The 20,790-nt window shown below is 40.6% G+C and overlaps 1 protein-coding gene across 5 annotated transcripts in view; it reads right to left on the bottom strand.

Moving 5' to 3' along the window:
- Positions 1-20,790, bottom strand: part of KATNAL2 (katanin catalytic subunit A1 like 2) — a 495,511-nt gene that overhangs the window by 10,923 nt on the left and 463,798 nt on the right. For all 5 annotated transcript variants that reach the window (XM_054537847.2, XM_024236163.3, XM_054537848.2 and 2 more), the window contains 2 exons: positions 15,114-15,205; positions 13,013-13,123 (listed from right to left, as the gene is read on the bottom strand). In XM_054537847.2, coding sequence (XP_054393822.1) covers positions 13,013-13,123; positions 15,114-15,205 — 203 coding nt within the window. The remainder of the gene's footprint in view (positions 1-13,012; positions 13,124-15,113; positions 15,206-20,790) is intronic.

Raw genomic sequence — 20,790 nt, 5'->3', positions numbered from 1 at the left:
TTCGGGCTGGGCGCGGTGGCTCCTGCTTGTAATCCCAGCGCTTTGGGAGGCTGAGGTGGGCAGATCACCTGAGGTCAGGAGTTTGAGACCAGCCTAGCTAACATGGTGAAACCCTGTCTCTACTAACAATACAAAAATGAGCTAGGCATGGTGGTGGGTGACTGTAATCCCAGCTACTCAGGAGGCTGAGGCAGAAGAATTGCTTGAACTTGGGAGGCGAAGGTTGCAGTGAGCCAAGATCGTGCCACTGTACTGCAGCCTGGGGGACAGAGTGAGACTCTGTCTCAAAAAAAAAAAAAAAAAAAATACTACTTCAGCTGGGCATGGTGGCTCACGCCTGTAATCCCAGCACTTGCCAGCACTTTGGGAGGCCGAGGCGGGTGGATCACTTGAGTCCAGGAGTTTGAGACTAGCCTTAGCAACATGGTGAAACCCCAGCTCTACCAAAAATACAAAAATTAGCCAGTCTTATAACCTAGTCTCAAAATAGATTTTTTTTTTTAAAAAAAAAAATACTACTTGGACACATGACTGACCTTTAGGTGCAGGGCTACTTACTTCATGTTAAATGGCCTGCTTCCTTAACATCCAGGAATTATTTATGCAGATGAATCTGCTTTGTTGAAAATTTTAGCATTTTATAATCATCATTAGTTCTAATCAATAGAGAAAAGCTGCATCAACTTGGGCAATAGAAATAAGATGTTATATTTTAATCTTTAGTGAAAATAATGGAAACCATGAGTTTAGGGGATGATTCATTGAACCCACGTGGCTGGGCAGTACTTTTGAAAATCAGCTGACAGATGTGGCCTCCAGAGACCCCACTTCTCATTCTGAGCAGTGAGTTCAGAAGCATGAGGCCAGAGGATCCTGTAGGAGAGTCTGCAGCTATCAGTTCAGTTTATGTCCTACTGATGTTTGGGTTGAGAGCATCATTTCTTTATAATGAAGAATGAAAATTACTTCTAATTGCTACAATATCAACAAAGAAGATATATTCCTCAATTACTCTTGCCAGAAAATATATTACCAAAATTGAGAGGAAAAAAATGGGAAGGCTGGCTCTGTTTCCAGCAAAAAGATAAACTAGCTTCTCCTGTTATACAGTCCCTTAAAAAGCTCAATTAATTATAGGAAATACCTTTCGAATGCACAATTGAGCCCTCAAGGAGACAGGGCCAAAATTCTCAAGGGCCAAAAATAAAGAGGAAGCTGAAAATGAAAGCTGGGCAGTTGAAACTATGGCTGATTAGGGGTGTTTGTCTCTTGGTTACAAAAGGTTTGAGTTTTAAAGGCAACATGTGGAATGGCATAGAAGGTCCTGGACCCATTCAAGATGGGAGGTGGCGTCAAGGCCCACCACATAAAGTAAAGACTCAGTATTGCTGAAGGGTGCATGCCTACTATGAAAGGGTTGATTAGGAAATCTCCCCACTAGCAATGGAAGGCACCAGGGAAATTTGTCTGCCTTGCACTTTGGGGTGGGAGAAAGTGTTCACTGATAAGTTAGGACCACAGATCTCCTCTTATTGGCATGGTCCAAAAAATTCTGAACAGGGAAATTAGCTAAAAGTGATGTAAAGACTGACACAGTAAAACAAATATTCTCTGGAAGGACCTATGCAAGAATCCCACAGATAGAGACCACTTCCTTAATGTAAGCTAACAATCTAAAATTACAAAACACTAGCCGGGTGTGGTGGCGCATGTCTGTGGTCCCTGAGGTGGGAGGATCGCTTGAACCTGGGAGGCAGAGGTTGCTGTGGGCTGAGATTGCATCACTGCACTCCAGCCTGGGTAACAGAGTGAGACCCCCTCTCAAAAATGAATGAATAAATTTATTAATTAATATAAAATTACAAAACACATAATAAACCATCATAAATGAGAGCTGGCAGAAAAAAACTAACAACAGAAATAGACTCCACTGATAGAGAGTGTAAAATAAATTATGTTTATGAACAAAAATATGAACAAGACTTTTCCTTTGCCCAAGACGGAGTAGCCCATTCTTCTCTAGTTCACCGTCTTACAACTAAAAATCCCTGGATATAATACAAGAAAAAACATGGAGAGACATTGAATGGTGGAAAGATGAGGACTGGCTAGCTAGGGACCTTGGGACTTGAGGAATGGTGTGGCAGTGAGTTCCCTGGGTTTTCTCTTTGCTTCCCGTCTATCCTAATAGAATGCAGGAGAAGCCTGCAATTCAGAACTGCTAACATGCACAGATTCAAACACCCCATGACAAGCCTGCTCTCACTAGCCAAAGGACTGAGGAGAGGTGGTCTACCAGAACAAAAAACCTTTTTGATAATACCTGCCCTACTCCAGCTAAACACTGAACGAAGAACTGCACCCCGACCTTAGAGTGTCCGTGGAGCCCAGCAGGGCACTGAGTCATGGTAGTGGGAAAGAAAAGGTGTCGTTCAACAGGCTGGCACCAGATGAAAAACGCTCAAGAAAAAGAAAAGTCAAATCAATTATGGTACACACATACAATGGAGTTTTATGTGGGATTAGGCAGATTTTCAAAGTTGTCCACAATAGATTAAATGAAGGAAAAAAAACAGGCCATAGAACAAATATGACTTGTATCTACAGGACAACACATTTTTGTTGCTCTGTGTATGTGCTCTACACACACACACACACACACACGTAAAAGAGTCTGGAGAGACGTCATTTTCCATGGTATAGTTATAGGGGACTATTCACTTTTTTAAACTTTTATTTTAGGTTCAGGGGTACATGTACAGGTTTGTTACATAGGTAAACTTATGTCATGGGGGTTTGTTGTGCAGATTATTTCATCAATCAGGCACAAAGCCCAGTACCCAATAGTTATTTTTTTCTGCTCCTCTCCCTCCTCCCACCCTTCACCCTCAAGTAGGCCTCAGTGTCTGTTGTTCCCCTCCTTATGTCCATGAGTTCATCGTTTAGTTCTCACTTATAAGTGAGAACATGAGGTATTTGGTTTTCTGTTCCTGTGTTAGTTTGCTATGGATGATGGCCTTCAGCTTCATCCATGTTCCCACAAAAGACATGATCTCGTTCTTTTTATGGCTGCATGGTATTCCATGGTATATATGTACCACATTTTCTTTATCCAATCTATCATTGATGGGCATTTAGGTTGATTCCATGTCTTTGCTATTGTGAAGACTATTCACTTTCAAATAATAATAAAGCATATAAATTATGATTTTTATAATAAACAACTATTACTTTAAAATAACCAAAAGAGTAAAAACTGTTTTTCTCTTGGGAACAAAAAACATTACCAGAGAAGGATATGGAAGCAAAAGATGATAAATAACTAAACCATTTTCACCAGAAGGGTAGATACAAAGATGGTAATACTTGAGTCACAGTGGTGAAATCAGAAGTATTTTTTCTAGTTCTCAGATTTTCTATAAAATGGTTATAATAATTTTATGATGTTTTAAATGTGGTTTGAAATGTATGATTCGCATGTCAGCCTACACCCTCTTAAGTAGAAAAGGTAATGCCAGAATAACCAGGTTGAAAGTTGTTTTTGTCTGATGAGATCAAACAAACAGTAAGGTGTGAATGAAGCAAGAGCAAGGTTACTGCTTAGTAACCTCCTGCTAGTCATCATGTGCCTTCCCCACTGGACCTACCAAATCCTGCACAGTATACTTCTTTCCTGGTCGTATGGGTTTTACCCGTAAAACACACATGGAAGATCATGGGCTTGATATTATTGTGTGGGATAGTGAAGTTTTCTATGTAAGTAATTCCAAGCAAAATGGTTTGACCACTAGTAGGCACAAAAATACTATTAAAGATGAATAGCAGGCTGGGCGCGGTGGCTCACGCCTGTAATCCCAGCACTTTGGGAGGCTGAGGTGGGTGGATCATGAGGTCAGGAGTTCAAGACCAGCCTGGCCAAGATGGTGAAACCCCACCTCTACTAAAAATACAAAAAATTTGCTGGGCATGGTGGTGGGTGTCTGTAATCCCAGCTACTTGGGAGGTTGAGGAAGAGAATTGCTTGAACCCGGAAGGCAGAGGTTGCAGTGAGCCGAGATCGTGCCACTACACTCCAGCACTCCAGCCTGGGGAACAGAGCGAGACTCCGTCTCCAAAAAAAATAAATAAATAAAAGCCTACAGGCAGGACTGAAGGCAATTGCAATGAAAAATGCATTCATCAGATCAGGGTGAGGTAATATAAACTAATGTCTTCCAAAAGGTTTTCAAATGGAACAATAGACTTATGAGATACTCCTTGAGGAAAGGAGTGGGGTCAGATAAGTGTGGAAAGTACTGCTTTATCTTATTTTTCATAGAGAGTCACAAAGCACAATAGCATTTTTTTTTTAAGAGACAGGGTGTTGCAGCTCTGTTGCCCAGGCTGGGGTGCAGTGGTGTGATCATAGCTCACTTTAGCCTCAAACTCCTGGGCTCAAGCAATTCTCCTGCCTCAGCCTCTTGAGTGGCTGGGACTATAGGCACGCACCACCACGCCTGGCTGATTTTTTAACAATTTTTTTTATAGAGACGAGGTCTTGCTATGTTGTCCATGCTGGCCTCAAGCAATCGTCCTGCCTCAGTCTTACAAAACACTGGGATTACAAGCATGAGCCACCATGCCCAGCCTGCAAATAGTATCTTTTATTTATTTATTTATTTATTTGCAATAAAAAAAAGAGTTGAATAAACACAAGCCTGGCCACGCCACATGGGAAATGGAGTCATTACTCAAATCAATCTCCCCCACATTTCGGAGGCTAGGCTTTTTCAAGGATAGTTTGCTGGGCAATTGAATGGGAGTATGGAAAGTGGTCCTCTTCTGGGGGCGGCCGCAGGACTGGTTGGTGGGTTCAGGTGGAGCCGTGGGTCGTCAGAAATGCAAAAACTTTAAAAGACATCTCTAAAGGCCAATCTTAGTTAGGTTCTACAATAGTGATGTTATCTGCAGGAGTAACTAGGGAAGTTGCAGATTTTGTGACCTCCAGAATAATGGCTGGTAACAACTTAATGACTTCAGGCTTCTCTCATCCTCCTAACCTGGTGGTCTTGCATTAGCTTTAGGAAGGCCATATAGTTTTCAAAAAGGGTTATTATCATTTAAACTGTAAACGAAATGTCTCCCAAAGTTAGCTTGGCTTGAGCTCAGGAATGATTAAAGGCAAGATGGAGGTTGGTTAGATCAGATCTCTTTCACTGCCATAATCTTCTCACTGTTATATAATTTTTGCAAAAGTGGTTCCGCAATAAAAGTACCATTTCACAAATTTTGCAAAAATGAAGGACCATGAGGACATTGCTGGGGACTCTCCATGAGCCAAGGAAGAGTCCCAGGAAATCAAGGGGCTGTAAAGCTTAAGTGCCATTAATTCCAAATTAATATCACTTCTGGTAACAACACAGGAAGAAACACAAAGCAAGAATGCAGCATAGGGAGCTGGGGCGGGGGCTGCAATTCTGAATAAGACGCTGAGTGGATAGCATCAGAGCAGACCCCTGAAGGTGACCGACAGAGCCCTGCAGATATCTGAAGGGGAGGGGGATGGTGGTGGGGGTGCCACTGCATTCCAGATTCTAGACTCAGGTAAGTGTGAGTGCAAAAGTCCAGAGGCAGGCTTTTTTTTTTTTTTTTTTTTTTTTTAGACAGAGTCTTGCTCTGTAGTCCAGGCTGGAGTGCAGTGGTGCAATCTCAACTCACTGCAACCTCCACCTCCCAGGTTCAAGTCATTTTCCTGCCTCAGCCTCCTGAGTAGCTGGGACTACAAGCATGTGCCACAACGCCTGGGTAATTTTTGTATTTTTAGTAGAGATAGGGTTTCGTCATGTTGGCCAGGCAGGTCTTGAACACCTGAACTCAAGTGATCTGCCTACCTCAGCCTCCTAAAGTGCTGGGATTACAGGCATGAGCCACTGCACCTGGCCCACAGTCGTATTTTAAAGACATTGAGCAACCCTGCTGGGGGAAACCAGTTGAACTGTCTTTAACTTGGCATCTCCTGAACATACCAGGCCACTAGATCTCATTTTTTGCACAATGCTTGCTGACCTGTGGCAGACTGCTTTTGGAAAAATGTTGATCTAGTCAAGGCACAATCAAGGCCTTGATTGCAGGCAGGGAGGACAGCTTCTTCCTGGAGCCCAGAAATGCATGTGGTTACTATGGAAAGAACAAGGGTTACATCTGCTTATCCCTCCAATCACATGCATGCATTGCTATAGCAATGTTACACCAGCAGGAGAGGGTTCATATGGGAAGAAATAGGTTAACATAGATAACAGAAAGACATCCCTGTTAGCAATTGCCCCGGCGGGTTTCAAATTTGGCTGAAAAAATAAGTTGAAGTCACCAGGCGATGACACAGGTGAGCCACTGCTGACTGACAGCTCTTTTCCTTGCTGATTTCCCCTGCAAGTGAATCAGAACCATTTTATTCCATCTCTTGGATCTTAAGTTTTCTTCTAAACGTTAGGGATTTTTAAATCCAGAGCTTGGTATACCAGGTGTCTGATTTTTTAAGAGCATTGCTGGGATTTCTAGCCCTTTTACAAACAGCGAGGAAAACATGAGTTTCAGCATGCTTCATACATTCAGTCTTCACACCTTATTTGTACAAACTCCAAGAGAGTTAAATAGTATTTAAAGATGACATTTGCCTTAATGGGCCTGTTCAGTATTTTGTTTCCTGACTCTTAGGCTTGAGTTTGTGAATACTCAACAATCAAGGCACGTCAAATTAGTTCTAACTGTGTTTACTAAATTTCTTACATGGCTATTATTTTAAGCGGTAATATTAAAGATGCAGCATTTGTTATTCCTCTTCTTGCTTGTTTATACATCAATTGACACACATGAGCTGTTCTTCTGGTCCTCTCTGTGATGCTATAGACTAGGGAAGGTGCTCTTTGGAGGAGAAGTGCTGAATAAACAAAGGCTGCACACCTGTCACTGCTGCGAAGGGAGAAAATGATTGCCCCTTTGAGACGGAATTGATGTGTCTAGAGAAAATGGTGGTAAGTCAACCAGCAGTAAAGAATAGCCTAGTGCCCCGGAAGATGCAATAGATGAGAACTGCCACTAACTGTAAGGAATTTCTTTCGGGATTTTAAGACTGGATCTTTACATCACTTGGTATGATTTAGTTATTTCCCCTAGAAGGACAGACTGCTTGAATCAGATAAGTCTATTCCCTCATCTAAGACCCTGAAGTCAAGAGAAAGATCTGTTCCCACATTCTTGCTAAAAAGTACACTATTTTCTCATAGAAAGACTTCAGCAATGTGTCACAAGGGACTGAAGAAACATCTAAACCCTCTGCTACAGTAACCTGACTTCCAGAAATCTGTCCTAAGGAAACAACCAGAACTTTAGTCAAAGATTTTTATGCAAGGAAATTCATTTCAGTGTTATTTCTAACAGAGAAAGTTTGGGATCATCATATATGTTCAACAGGGAAGGAATTATTAACTAAATGATGGTATATTTCTGTGTGAGAATTTTGGGCAGCCATTACAAAATCCAATTTTCAAGGATGATTTAATGACACTGGAAATGTTCTTACTGTCATGTTAAGTAATGAAAGCAGGACACTAGTGGGAATACAAAGTGGTACAACCTCTGCGGGGGGAAACTTGGCAGGCTCTACCATACTTTCGTGCACATTAGCCCTTTGACCCAGCAAAATCTACTTCAAGGAACCTACCCCAAAGATACACTAGCAAATACACAAAGTGTGGTCTCCACACTGCTGCTCACTGCAGCATTCTTTTTAATAGCAAAAGAGTTGGATTAACCCAAATGTCTATCATTAGGTGGCTGGTGGGATAAATTATTATATACACAAAATGGAGCCCTGCGCGGCTATAAAGGGAGCAAGGAAGAACTTTATGTACTTATTTGGAAAGATTGGCAGGATATTTTGTTAAGATAAAATCAAGATACAGAAAAAAATATGTAATAAGCTATGCTTTGTGTAAGAAAACCAAGTTCTGTTATTTTCTTTTCTTTTCTTTTCTTTTGAAAAAAGTTGTGAGTTTAGCTGTCAGCTTGTCTCTATGTGATGTTTATCAAATCCTTAGATTAGTCCAGTGGTCCTCAACTGGGGGTGATTTTGCCTCCAAGGAGACATATGGCAATGTCTAAAGACATATTTTGGTTGTCACAACTGCTGGGGAGGAGGTGCTACTGGCATCTGGTGGATAGTGGGCCAGAGATGCTGCTAAACATCATCAATGCGCAGGACAGTCCCACCACAAAGAATTATCTGGCCTGAAAATGTCAGTAGCTCTGAGGTTGAGAAATCCCACATTAGCTCTTTCATCTTAGTTAGGCCAGGTCAGTACCATTTTCCACATCAGAATGTCACTGTCAAGATAGTATTGGTGTTATTACTGAGAAGCTCTGTGATATACACACATATGCAATATTTGTACATATTGGGATAAAGTGAGTATTAATTATATTAATGCTAAGAACTGAGATTTTCACAATTAGAGAAAAGATAACAATATAAAATCAAATATATTAATCCTAAATTTGAATGGGAAATACTAGCATGGACTCATTATTTGCCTCTTGTTAAAGATATGTATTTCCTAGCTCTGTCTAATCAAAAGGCCTAATTGTGAGACTGTGATCTCTGAATATTAACATCATTTCCCACTAAAGGCACCAGGGCTTCATGAATAAATGGCTGATTCTAGGAGCAAAATGTACAAAATGGAGCTGAGTCATCCTGCACATATAAGAAGGAAACTTGGCCTTAACCACACCTAACAGTAGGGGAAGACTAAGAAACAGAACCCCCAACTTGAAGTTCTATTCTTAAATTCCGAGGGTGAAATAAATGTTGAGAGGCAACTGTCCATTTCTGCCACAGCAGCATGAGGGAAGACAAATGAGTCTCTGGATCTGTACTCTCTCATATGGTAGCACCAGCCACATGTGGCTTTTGGGTATTGAAACCCAGTTATTCCAAACTGAGGTGTGATGTAAGTGTAAAATATATGCTGGATTTTTCCAATTTAGTATGAAAAAGAAACTACAATATCACAGTAATTTTTATACTGATATTAAAATAATGTTTTGAAAATACTGTGTTAAAACATGTTATTAACATTAATTTCACCAGTTTATTTTTACTTTTTAAAAATGTGGCTAATAGAAAACCTAAAAGTATGCATGTGCCTCACAATATATTTCTATTATATTTCTATTAGACAGTGCCGCTGTCGAATAACCAGGTACAGGGTCTTCTGAAAGGTCCCAGGCTTGGGAAATGGGACACACATGGGAAGTTTAGCAAGGTAGAGAAAAAAAAAAGGAATAAAAAAGTTCAGAAAGGAAGGAAGAGAGAAAGAAAGTGATGGATGGAGAGGAAGAGGGAGGGATAAAGTGATGGAGGGAAGCAGGAAAAAAGGAGGGAAAGAAGAGGGAAGGAAGGAGGGAAGGGAGGAGGGAAGGAGGGAAGGAAGGAGGGAGGGAGGAAGGAAGGAAGGGCTACGAATGGGAGAAATTATTTACAAATCATATATCCAATAGAGGGCTTGTATCTGGAATATATTTTAAAAGTCTTATAACTCAATAATAAAAAGAAAAATTTTAAAGTGGACAAAGGATTTGAAAAGACATTTCTCCCAAGAAGATATGCAATTGGCCAATAAGGACATGAAAAGATGCACAATATCATTTGTCTCAGAGAAATGCAAATCAAAACCATTTCTTACCCACTCGGATGGCTACAATAAAAGAGACATATAATAACAAGTGTTAGCGAGGTTGTGGAGAAATCGGAACCCTCATCCTTTGCTTGTGAAATGTGAATTTGCTTCATGTGAAATGGTGCAACATCTTTGTAAAACAGTTGGGCTGTTCCTCAACTAATCAAACGTAGAGTGGCCATATGACCCAATAATTCTACTCATAGGTATGAGAACAGGCAAATCTACAAGAACATAAAATAGATCAGTGATTGCCTAATGCTGAAGTAGGCATAGGGGAAATGGGATGGTTGCTAATGAGTACAGGGTTTCTTTTTGGGGTAAAGAAAAATGTTCTAAAATTGATTGTGGTGGTAGTTGCACAACCCTAAATACACTCAAAACCATTGAATCGTATACTCTAAATGGGTGAATTGGGTGGTATGTGAGTTATATCTCAATAAAATTTTGGGGGGAAAAAAATGAAACTAATGGGGTTGTACCAAACAAGTCATGAGCTTGTAGTGAAAGAGAAAGAAGCTGATGGCTGACTCATTGGTCGCCACTGAAGGTCGCTGTGGCATCAACTCACAACTAAAAATCAAAGAGAAAAAATCCTGCTTTTCTAGTATAAACTATATTTCAGGGTTACCAAATAACCTTACTGGAAGAGGGAAAGTTCTGTTATCAAGAATAATTCCAGCTGTTGATCAGAGGAAATGATAGACTTGTACCCCTGGTGAAATAACTGATTCAGGCAGAGGTCATCAATGGATGCTAACACCATTGATGGGAGCTGTACAGGCAAGGAACCAGGGTGACACACCTGAACCTGGTGATCAATCTTAGCATCACCAAAAGTGGAGCAACAAGACATCACATACCTCTAGATATAATGCAACGTGATGTGCACAGCATCGCCTATGAAGTGTGTTTGCCAAAAAATTCTATTGATCCTGAATATAATCAATCTAACCTTTAGTCTAATTACAGGAGTAAGAACAAGCCTACTACCATGAGGATACAACGAGCCTAATCCAGAAAGTGTGGACATCCTGCAAGACAATCCCTCTGGCAGGCAATAAGTCAATGACAAGTGGAGGAAAAGAAAAAAAAGAGGCTGAGGCGGGCGGATCACTTGAGGTCAGGAGTTCGAGACTAGTCTGGCCAACATGGTGAAACCCCATCTCTATTAAAAATACAAAAAATTTAGCCGGGCGTGGTGGCAGGCGCCTGTAGTCCCAGCTACCTGGGAGGCTGAGGCAGGAGAGTGGCTTGAACCCGGGAGGCAGAGGTTGCAGTGAGCCGAGATTGCGCCGTTGCACTCCAGCCTGGATGACAGAGCAAGGCTCCATCTCATAAAAAAAAAAAAAGAAAAAAAGAGGCAGTCTGTTCTAGATTAAAAGAGACTTAAGGGAATGACCAATTACAAAGTGCAAACCTTGTTTGGATATCAGTTCAGTAAGTCAATGGTAAAGAGAGTTTTGAAACAAATTGGGAAATCTGAATATAAACAGTAAGGAATCACTGTTAATTATGTTAGGGTGATAATGACTTTGTAGTAATGTTAAAAAAAAGTCCTTATTTTTCTTCAACATGTACATTTGAGAAATAGCATAATAGTTGAATATGATTTAAGATATTGCAGCAAAGAAGTGGCAGGGAGTGGTGCTGGAATAGATGAAATAAATTGAGCAAGATGGTGTTAGTTATTAAAACGAGGAGATGGTGGGTTCATTCTGCTTTTTTCCTTTCCTTAGTGTTTTTGGGAATTTTTCATAATAAAACAGGATATATGAGTTAGAACATATTGGTTCTAAGGCACGTTGTAATGATGTAATCAATGATATAAGGAACATAAGCTCAAAAGCACATGTGTATTTGCCAGCTGACACATTGAGAAGCAAATTTTTGGAAAAGCCCTTCTAAGCTTATTCAATTTTTATTCGTTTTTTGCTTTGTTTTTGGTTTTTTGACCTCTGTGAACCATTTTATTTGGGCTTAGGAAAATCGAAGCAGCACAATAACTTTCTCAACAAATTCTTAGGTATTCACTGGGGGTAGAAGGTCCTCTATTCTTCCAGAAAATATGTAGGTCTCCCCAGGGCACAGACCTTCCCACATTCATGCCTGAAGACTTACAGTTTTTCTGCCTTCCCAGCTGACTCTAATATTCACCCCCAGTGGTTATGATCACCTTGTTTTAAACCTTTGAAGAAAAGAAGATTCCTTCCCTAAAAGTTTCTACAATCACATTTCAATGACGGTTCTCTGTTTGGACTCCACTTTGATATTCTTATATATAGATCCTATATCTTCAAATTGTAAAATGCTGATCACCTGAGCAAGTAGAGAAAGTATTCTAGATTCAAGGGGAGGTGGAGCCAGGTTTAAATTATGAGTATATTTAAAATAACAGATTACAAATGAACGTTATAGTTTTTTTCAATGACTTCTGGTTTGGGGGGTCCCAGATAATTAGCATGCACTACAGAAGAGTTTCTCTTTTCATCTTTGAATGTAGAGCAAGAGATGGGTGTGAGGGGCATAAGGTCACAAGTCCCAGCTAGGCTACAAGAGTTGTTGATGTTGGTGGATTGAACTCTCTTGACCTTGGTGCCCTCTGAGAATGGGAAGAACAGCATTCCCTTTATCTGTCTCCCGCTTTGCCTGAAGCTTGAAAGAAATAATGTATGTGAAAACATTCTCAGAACTATAAAGGGCTTATACTTATTTTTAAAATATATTCTCCAAGTAGATATTGTTTTTCCCTAATCAACATCTCTTATTTCCCAATTCCACATCTAGAATTGTTCTTAAACAACTCTGGGACACTGTTTAAATAAGACTCTGAGAGTAGATTACATTTTCCACTAGAGATTATTTACCTTTCTATTTACTGTGCAGCATTAAAGAGAAGATTTTCCTTCTAACTTAAGAAAGTTTAATTTTAATACTATAAAATTCAAACATATTATTTCTGGAATATTATTTGAGTCCTGGAGATTTTAAGCATTTTGTAGTTCTATGCCAAAGTCCTACTTAATTTAAACATGCTATGTAATTTGGCTTTAATCTCGAAATGTCCATTTTAAATATTGTTAATGGTTGCCCTGGCCTGTGTTTCCTCTGTTAAGGCAGATCTTTCATGGTACAGACAGCAAGGATTGGGGACCTGAACAGTAAAGCCTCCACATTAATCTTCCAGGGCTGCAGCCAAACAACACAGCTTTGCCTGAAGTGGTCAATATAAAATTTTTATTTGCACTTACTGACTCCTGAAAATGTATTCAAAATTTACTCTCTTGGTCTCTTACCACGGCAGGTTAGAAGCTGCTAAGACAAACACGAGATCTTCTGAGCGCGCCAGCCCATCCATCTGCACCAGTAACTCTGTCTTCATCCGCAGGCTTCCTTCATGTTCTCCCCTACAGAGAGACAAGACGTGATTCTCCTAAGTGTCAGAGCCTTCGCCCTCATGACAAGAGCAGCATTCACAGCAATGTCCCTGTGACTGTAGAACAGTTTCTGTTTTGATGGCCAATGGAGCCATTCATACTAGAGTTAGAGAAAATGAGCAATTTGCTGTTGTTTTCACATACAGCATGATAGAAAGCAAGTAAATGAATATAATGATGGTATTTGAAAGAAAACCAAAGGCAGGCAGTGAGCTGGAGAAAATAACTAAAGGGTCCACAGTCCCACTGGTAGATTAAATGCAGCCCAACTGTGTCTACCTGCAGCATTATTTACCTCTTTAAAAATGACATAATTGAGGATAATCCCTTTCACTTAAATAGCACACAGGAAAGTACTTTCACACCCTCAGCCTCCTGAGTAGCTGGGACCTCAGGCACAAGCCCCCTGCCTGGCTAGGTATATGTTTTTTTAGGATCTATGCCCCTTAATACTCAACTACCTTTGCCTAAGAGAGAAGACCCTCTCTCAGTATATATATATATGTGTGTGTGTATATATATAATTTATTATATATTATAAGCATAATATATAATTAGCATTTGCCCATATATTTGCTATATGTTTAATTATCATTAGCCCATAACTATAATTCCTTTAACATAATATTATCAAAGAAGTCTTCAGAGCACCCATCCTTATTTCCTGACCCTTTGAAGACTGTAATTTTAGAGTCTTTGATCCCAGACAGAGAAATGGAAATTCGGGGCAGAACCTGGAGCACACACAAGGATAGCAGATGAAGAGTCTTTACATTAGCCCGATGAAGGCTGTGGGAAACTGGGGACAGAGCTCGACAAAGCACGTGTAACAACAAGTGCATAAGGAGACCTGATCTTTGTAGAGTGACTATGAGGGTGGGCTGGTGCATTCCCATCTAGGTGCCTGTGCGCTTGCCTGCTCCTTTCAGGCCTACTACAGAAAGCAGAGCGCTCCAGCCTAGGGCTGACAAGCACCAGCTCCAGTTAAGCTGAGGAAAATGTCCTGTTTCAATCAATTACATGAATCCCGTATATTACTTGGGTACATCTTTACGGTTGCTTTTCCCTGCTGGGAAAATGGTTTCCAATGAGTAAAATTTCATAAGTTATATTATAGTTAATACTTCCAACAAGCTAATTGTGTTTTATTACTATTACTTCTGCCTTGATGATAGACCATTAAAGGTCATTAATAAATGCAGCTGTGTTGAGATTTCTCAGAGATCTGTTTTTTCAAGCCAGGGGTGCCAGATTTAGTAAAAAGCTTCAGTGGAAAATACCTCTGATCAAGACAGAAAGCTGATCTTAAAAACGAATGAACAAAAAGCACAACACTACTCTGGCTTTTGGAAGCACAAACAGAAGGCTTACTACAGTCTGAGAAGTGTTCCTTCCTGCTGAGGACATTCAGTGACACTCAATCTTTAGAGATAATATATGTGACATATTTAAAGTTAGCCCTGCTGAGCCATAACCTGAAGCCACAGAGAAGTGGTGTTTTCCCAGGCTTCACACACCGTCGAGGACTGCCTCTCAGGAGTGAAGTACAGACGTGGCCCTGCACAGTGGCTGAGTGGGCAAGCCTCATTCCCCAGGGGCAGCCCTTCTGGCTCCAGAGGAGGCCATCACAGCGGCTATTTTCAGCCAGCAGAACTGATATGGCAGCCTGGGATCCTGGGGCTAGAGGATCTTCAGGCCTGAAAACCACTCTGTGGGGAACGGGGGAAGGGAGAATGGCATTTCCTCCGGTTATAAAAACTACTTAAATCAGCTATTCAGTTAACAGGATCTAATTTAAAGACCTTTCCATGTGTTTGCAGAAAATTTGTGGGCTTATTAATAGGCTCATTCTGCTAGTAGATGTTGATGGGCTTCTGACCACCAAACACACTTCCAACAGGGGAGAAATGATGACAAAAACAACAACAACAACAACAAAAACCCCAACCCTGTCTGTTACCCAGGAGCTGTGCCTCTCTGACTCATCACCGACTCCAGCTCGTCCAGGAAGATCGTGGATGGGGCGTGGTAGCGGGCAAGCTCAAATAACACCTGGGTGGGGAAAAAGCAAGCAAGTGTTCAAGCTTATAGACTTAAAGTCCTCAGATGCTCCCAGAGAGTAAAAACTTAGAGTGACTGTAATAATAAGCATTTATGCTGCACTGTGTTATTTCACAATAACTTTATAATCATTACAATCATTTCTCCCTACCTCCACCCCATGGGGTTGATGGTCCGATTACTTCCATCTATCACTTGATAAAATTAGAGGCAGAGAGTAGGTGGTTACTCCAAGGTTACTAATCATAAATATGAGAGCTTCAGATAAATTTAGGTTCCCAAGCTTGCAGTCAGCCAGTTAACCCCTGAAACACCCTGCCAATAATATGTTCCATATGGACACAAGAGCCTTGGAATATGTGTAATCATTTGATAATTCTTCCCTTAATCTTTGGGAACAATGGGAGGTTATTCTCAGAAGAAAGGATTTCAGGGGAAGGATTGAGTTCCTGTCATGGGTAACAAGGCTGACAAATTTAGCCCCTTTGTGTTCTCCAAATTACTCCATAGCCTTCCCACACTACCTCAAACAAGGCTGCTTGGTAGGCTTAGGTACTAGAAGGCAATTCTCAATTGAATACGATGTTCTATTTGAGAATAAAATATTATAGACTGAACAAGAACAGGAAAGCAACCAGCAAAAGAACAGACATACAAAAACAAAATAAAGAGCTCTAAAGGGAGATGTGGTGGTGATGAATAGAATATAACAACCTGAACTTTATTTTTTTAACCCTGAAACTGATCTCTTGAGCATCATATACAATCCTTCACTGGTTGATAGGAAAAAACAGTGGAGATTTAAAAAAGAACAGAGATTCTTTAATAGGCATGGGGGATTTATTCTCCATGTCACTTAGCACTAGCAAACCATCACAGAATTAGAGGGAAAGGGTTCTGAAAAAGTCAGGCTGTGGTTTTCACGAGCAGCAGCAGTTCATCCCTTACAGGTCTCCCTGTCACTGAATAGGAAATACCTCACCTTCCCCACTGCTCGTGGGTACATTCAAGTGCATGCACCAGCATCTCCCTTTTACAGTGCTCGTGGGTGCATTCAAGCGCATGCACCAGCATCTCCCTTTTACAGAATCCTGTTTTATTGGAACAATTGGCTGAGTTTAATGAACTGAGAGAACAATGGCAATTCTGGGGCATTCATCACAGTGCCTTTCAGATACAATGGAGACCACGTAATTCAGGGCAAATAACTTTCCATCCTTGTCACACACATATACAAAGAAGCCCAAATATACCTGATATTAAGGGTGATTACAACAGTGGCAATCTACCCAATGAGAAATGAAATATTAGAATATAAAACCCATACATGTTTTTAAGGTGCTCACTGAAGGCACAAGAGAGACCAAGAGCCTCTGCTAGACCAAACACCCAGTTGGAAGGAGAACCACGCCTGGAGTCTAGGCATTCATACGGCCCTCTGCATTGCTCTTTCCACTCGCAGGGAATATACAGAATCATGGGTAAGTGTTTCTGGAAGCATTAGTCTAAAATTTTCAGAGGAAGCTGGAGGAAGTTAAATCATACAACTGGGGGGCGGTACATAGAAAGATATAAGCATCAACAGATGTATGCATTTGCTAAAGAGACCACTCAACTATTCAGTAGCGATCAGCTCCTAAGAGGCACAAACATTAGTAGGGGAGGGAGGAACATAACCCACTGATTCCCTATAAATAACTCTTTAATTGGAATAGGAAGAGAAACAAATGGTAGAAAAAGCTTCTCTGCTTTAGGGGAAGGTCTTGAAGGGTTTGCTTTCTTTGAAAGCTTCACAGTAAGGAGCCTGACAGCATGACCAAGATTGTCCAGTTGAGGATCTTCCCCAAAGCTTGGAAAACAAAGAGAAAATGGTGTAATTTCTGAAAGGAAATGAGACGTGCGCCTTCGAGGTTAGCAGAGGTTATCTGTTTCTTGTTGAATTATTTTTTAAAATATCCAAAATAAAAATGCACGTCACAAAAGGATACAAATATTTTCTAAACCTTTCAAAAGTTGCTCAAGTTCATTCAGAATCAAAGAAATACATATTCGAGCACTGAAATATTGAAATGCACGTTTAATCACTGAAATACACTATTACTTTTTACTATTAGATTGACAAATGTTTATTTTAAAAATTATATTGGTGTGCTGGCCAGGGTGTGGAGAAGCAAACACACTCATGAACCATTGATGGGACTGTAAGTGGGTACAACCCTGTTGGCAAGCAATCTGGCAATCGGTGATGTCTATTCCCTCTGGCTTGGCGATTCTACTTCATACAAATTATCCCGTACTGTATGGGCAAAAACGTGTACATATAAGACTGCCCACTATAGCTTTGTTCATAATAGCAAGAGACTAGAAACAATCTAAAGGCCCATCAAGCAAAGACTGGTTAAATATGTTTTGGTACATTTATGCAATGAACTACCATATAGACATATAAAAGAACATGCTTTATCTATAACAGTGTGGAACAATATCCAAGTTATATATATTAAGTTGGGGGAAAAGCCAGGTACAAAAGGGAACATATAGTATGTTCCTACTTGTATTTAGAAAGGCAGAGAGAAGCTAGGCATGGTGGCTTATGCCTGTAATCCCAGCATTTTGGGAGCCCGAGGCAGGAGGATTGCTTGAGGCCAAGAGTTCAAGAGGAGCCTGGGCAACATGGTGAAACCTGGTTTCTACAAAAAATACAAAAATTAGCTGGGCTTGGTGGTGTGCACCTATAGTCTCAGCTACTGGGGAGGCTGAGGTGGGAAGATTACTTGAGCCCAGGAGGTCGAGGCTGCAGTCAGCTGTGATAGTGCCACTGCACTTTGGCCTGGGTGCCTAGGTGACAGAGCAAGACCCTGCCTCAAAACAAAACAGAACACCCAAAAGAAACTGTTGTTGATGCTAACGTAGATAATAGATAAATGTTCTGCAGGGCTGCTCCAGCAACTGTTAATAATAGTTGCCTCTGCAGAGAGGGCTCAGGAGTCTGTATATCCTCTTATACTTTTTTTTTTTTTTTAAAGGCTAGTTACTTTTGAAATACATAGTAAAAGAAAGGAAGAGGCTGGGCACGGTGGCTCATGCCTGTAATCCCAGCACTTTGGGAGGCCGAGGTAGGCAGATCACAAGGTCAGGAGTTTGAGAGCAGCCTGGCCAATGTGGTGAAACCCTGTCTCTACTAAAAACACAAAAAGCCAGGCGTGGTGGGGGGCACCTGTAGTCGCAGCTACTCGGGAGGCTGAGGCAGGAGAATCGCTTGACAGAGGTTGCAGTTAGCCAAGAATGCACCACTGCACTCCAGCCTGGGCGACAGAGCAAGACTGTGTAAAAAAAAAAAAAAAAAAAAAAAAAGGAAGAAATTGGGAGAGGAATTGTTTCCTCACTCTTTTTTTTTTTAATTTTTTTTTTTTTGCTCCCACTCCACCAGGACTTTTCTTCACTCATAGAATCCTAACAAAATAATATTGAACCAGAGGAAAACTTTAAGTAAATACAATGCTCACACAGGATGGAGAATTCTTGTTAATTGACTTTTCTGGCTATTCAACATTAAACCAGAAAATCCATGTAACTTCAATCTTTGTTAGGAATATTATAAACTTTCTGAGTTTCCTCTTCTGCCTAGGTAAGTCCTGTCCCAAGAGTATGTCACCTTCCTTCGTGCACCTTGCAGTGTCTTGTGCTCGTGGTTCCAAACACCACTTTTCATGACAGGAGATGAACCTAAACTAATTCTGGGTGGTATCTTTTAAGAGTTTTGTTGTTATTCAGCATACAGAAATGATATTTTTTTAAAAAAAGACTTCAGGGTGATAAGAATTCTAGTTAGATGAATTTCAGCTACAGTCGTCTGTAGGCATATGGAAGAGATTGGTTCCAGAACCTCTCCCTGTTCCCCCCGACACTCTTCCCCATACCAAAATCTGTGCATATTAAGTTGGGGGAAAAGCCAGGTACAAAAGGGAACATATAGTATGTTCCTACTTGTATTTAGAAAGGCAGAGAGAAGCTAGGCATGGTGGCTCATGCCTGTAATCCCAGCATTTTGGGAGCCCGAGGCGGGAGGATTGCTTGAGCTCAAGAGTTCAAGAGGAGCCTGGACAACATGGTGAAACTTGGTTTCTACAAAAAATACAAAAATTAGCTGGGCTTGGTGGTGTGCACCTATAGTCTCAGCTACTGGGGAGTCCCACAGTTGATCCTGGGAAACCCACATATACTCGGGTTTTGCATCCTGTGAATACTGTATTTTGTTGAAAAAAATTCCCCATATAAGTAGACCTGTGCAGTTGAAGGGCCAACTGTTGTTCAAGGGCCAACCGTAACTGAACCTCCAGCTAACTAAAATCACATGCAACCATAACTGTAGGTGCAGCTAAATTCAAGCCCCATCTTCAGAACTGGCACTGAGTTAGACGCAAGATGAAGAACAAAGAAATAGAAGATATCAATGTAGATTTCCACAAATTACCATCTTGAATGGGTAACAAGAATTTATATAAACTAAATATTTGCAACAACTTGAAAATGATATCAAGGTAATAGATAATAGGTTATTTTAGGAAAATCACTCCTTTAAACATATTCTATTATGACTTCCAAATAGGCATTTATATTTTGAAAGAGTCATCTAAGGGAATGTAATTTAAGCATAATTTGTTAATCACTTTTCAGAAAATACGTAATATTTTATATTCACTTATATTGATTACGTATCTGCCATTCTACAGAGGGTGATAGTTTAACAGGATTTCAAAGAAGGACCTGTCTTACACTGGGACCTAAACCATAAATGGAAGTGCTCTTAATGTCATTGGAAGATTCAGTACCATTTTATAATATAAAATATAACATCAACTATAAATGTGATATTGTAAAGATGGAAACAACCTCTGAAAGCAAAAAATCACTGGGCGCAGTGGCCTATAATCCCAGCACTTTGGAAGGCTGAGGCAGGCGGATCACCTGAGGTCAGGAGTTCGAGACCAGCCTGGCCAACATGGCGAAACCCTTTCTTTACTAAAAATACAAAAAAAATTAGCTGGGCGTGGTGGCAGGCACCTGTAATCCCAGCTATTCAGGAGGCTGAGGCAGGAGAATTGCTTGAACCTGGGAGGCAGAGGTTGCAGTGAGCCGAGATTGCGCCATTGCACTCCAGCCTTGGGGACAAGAGTGAGACTTCGTCTAAAAAAAAAAAAAGAAAGCAAAAAATCTTACAGGCTATGGGCACTATGGAAGCAAAGGTGCTCAGAACATCTGAAAGAATAATGAAGTTTAAAGTTTCTTGATTCTTTCTTAGAGTATCTAGCATAGGGACTAACATATAGTAGTAGCCTCTCAATAAATGTTAACCAAATATAGTGTACATGTTAAATAATAAATGCTTCTTGAATGAAGAAAAAATACGCCACGTCAGAGATTTTTTCTCCCAGCTTTCATGCCTAAATTGCATGAATCAAAAAAGAGCTGTTGATCAAATTCCCAAAGGAAGGGAGATCATGTTTTGCTGATGGGGGCACAATTAACATGCATACGTAATAGACAATCCATTTCCCAAGCTGCCGGTAATCAAG

The sequence above is a fragment of the Pongo abelii genome, chromosome 17 (assembly GCF_028885655.2).
Source record: "Pongo abelii isolate AG06213 chromosome 17, NHGRI_mPonAbe1-v2.0_pri, whole genome shotgun sequence".
In the NCBI taxonomy this organism is placed as follows: Eukaryota; Metazoa; Chordata; class Mammalia; order Primates; family Hominidae; genus Pongo; species Pongo abelii.
Note: the sequence above shows the minus strand (reverse complement) of the source record. Positions and strands in the feature narration are given on the sequence as shown.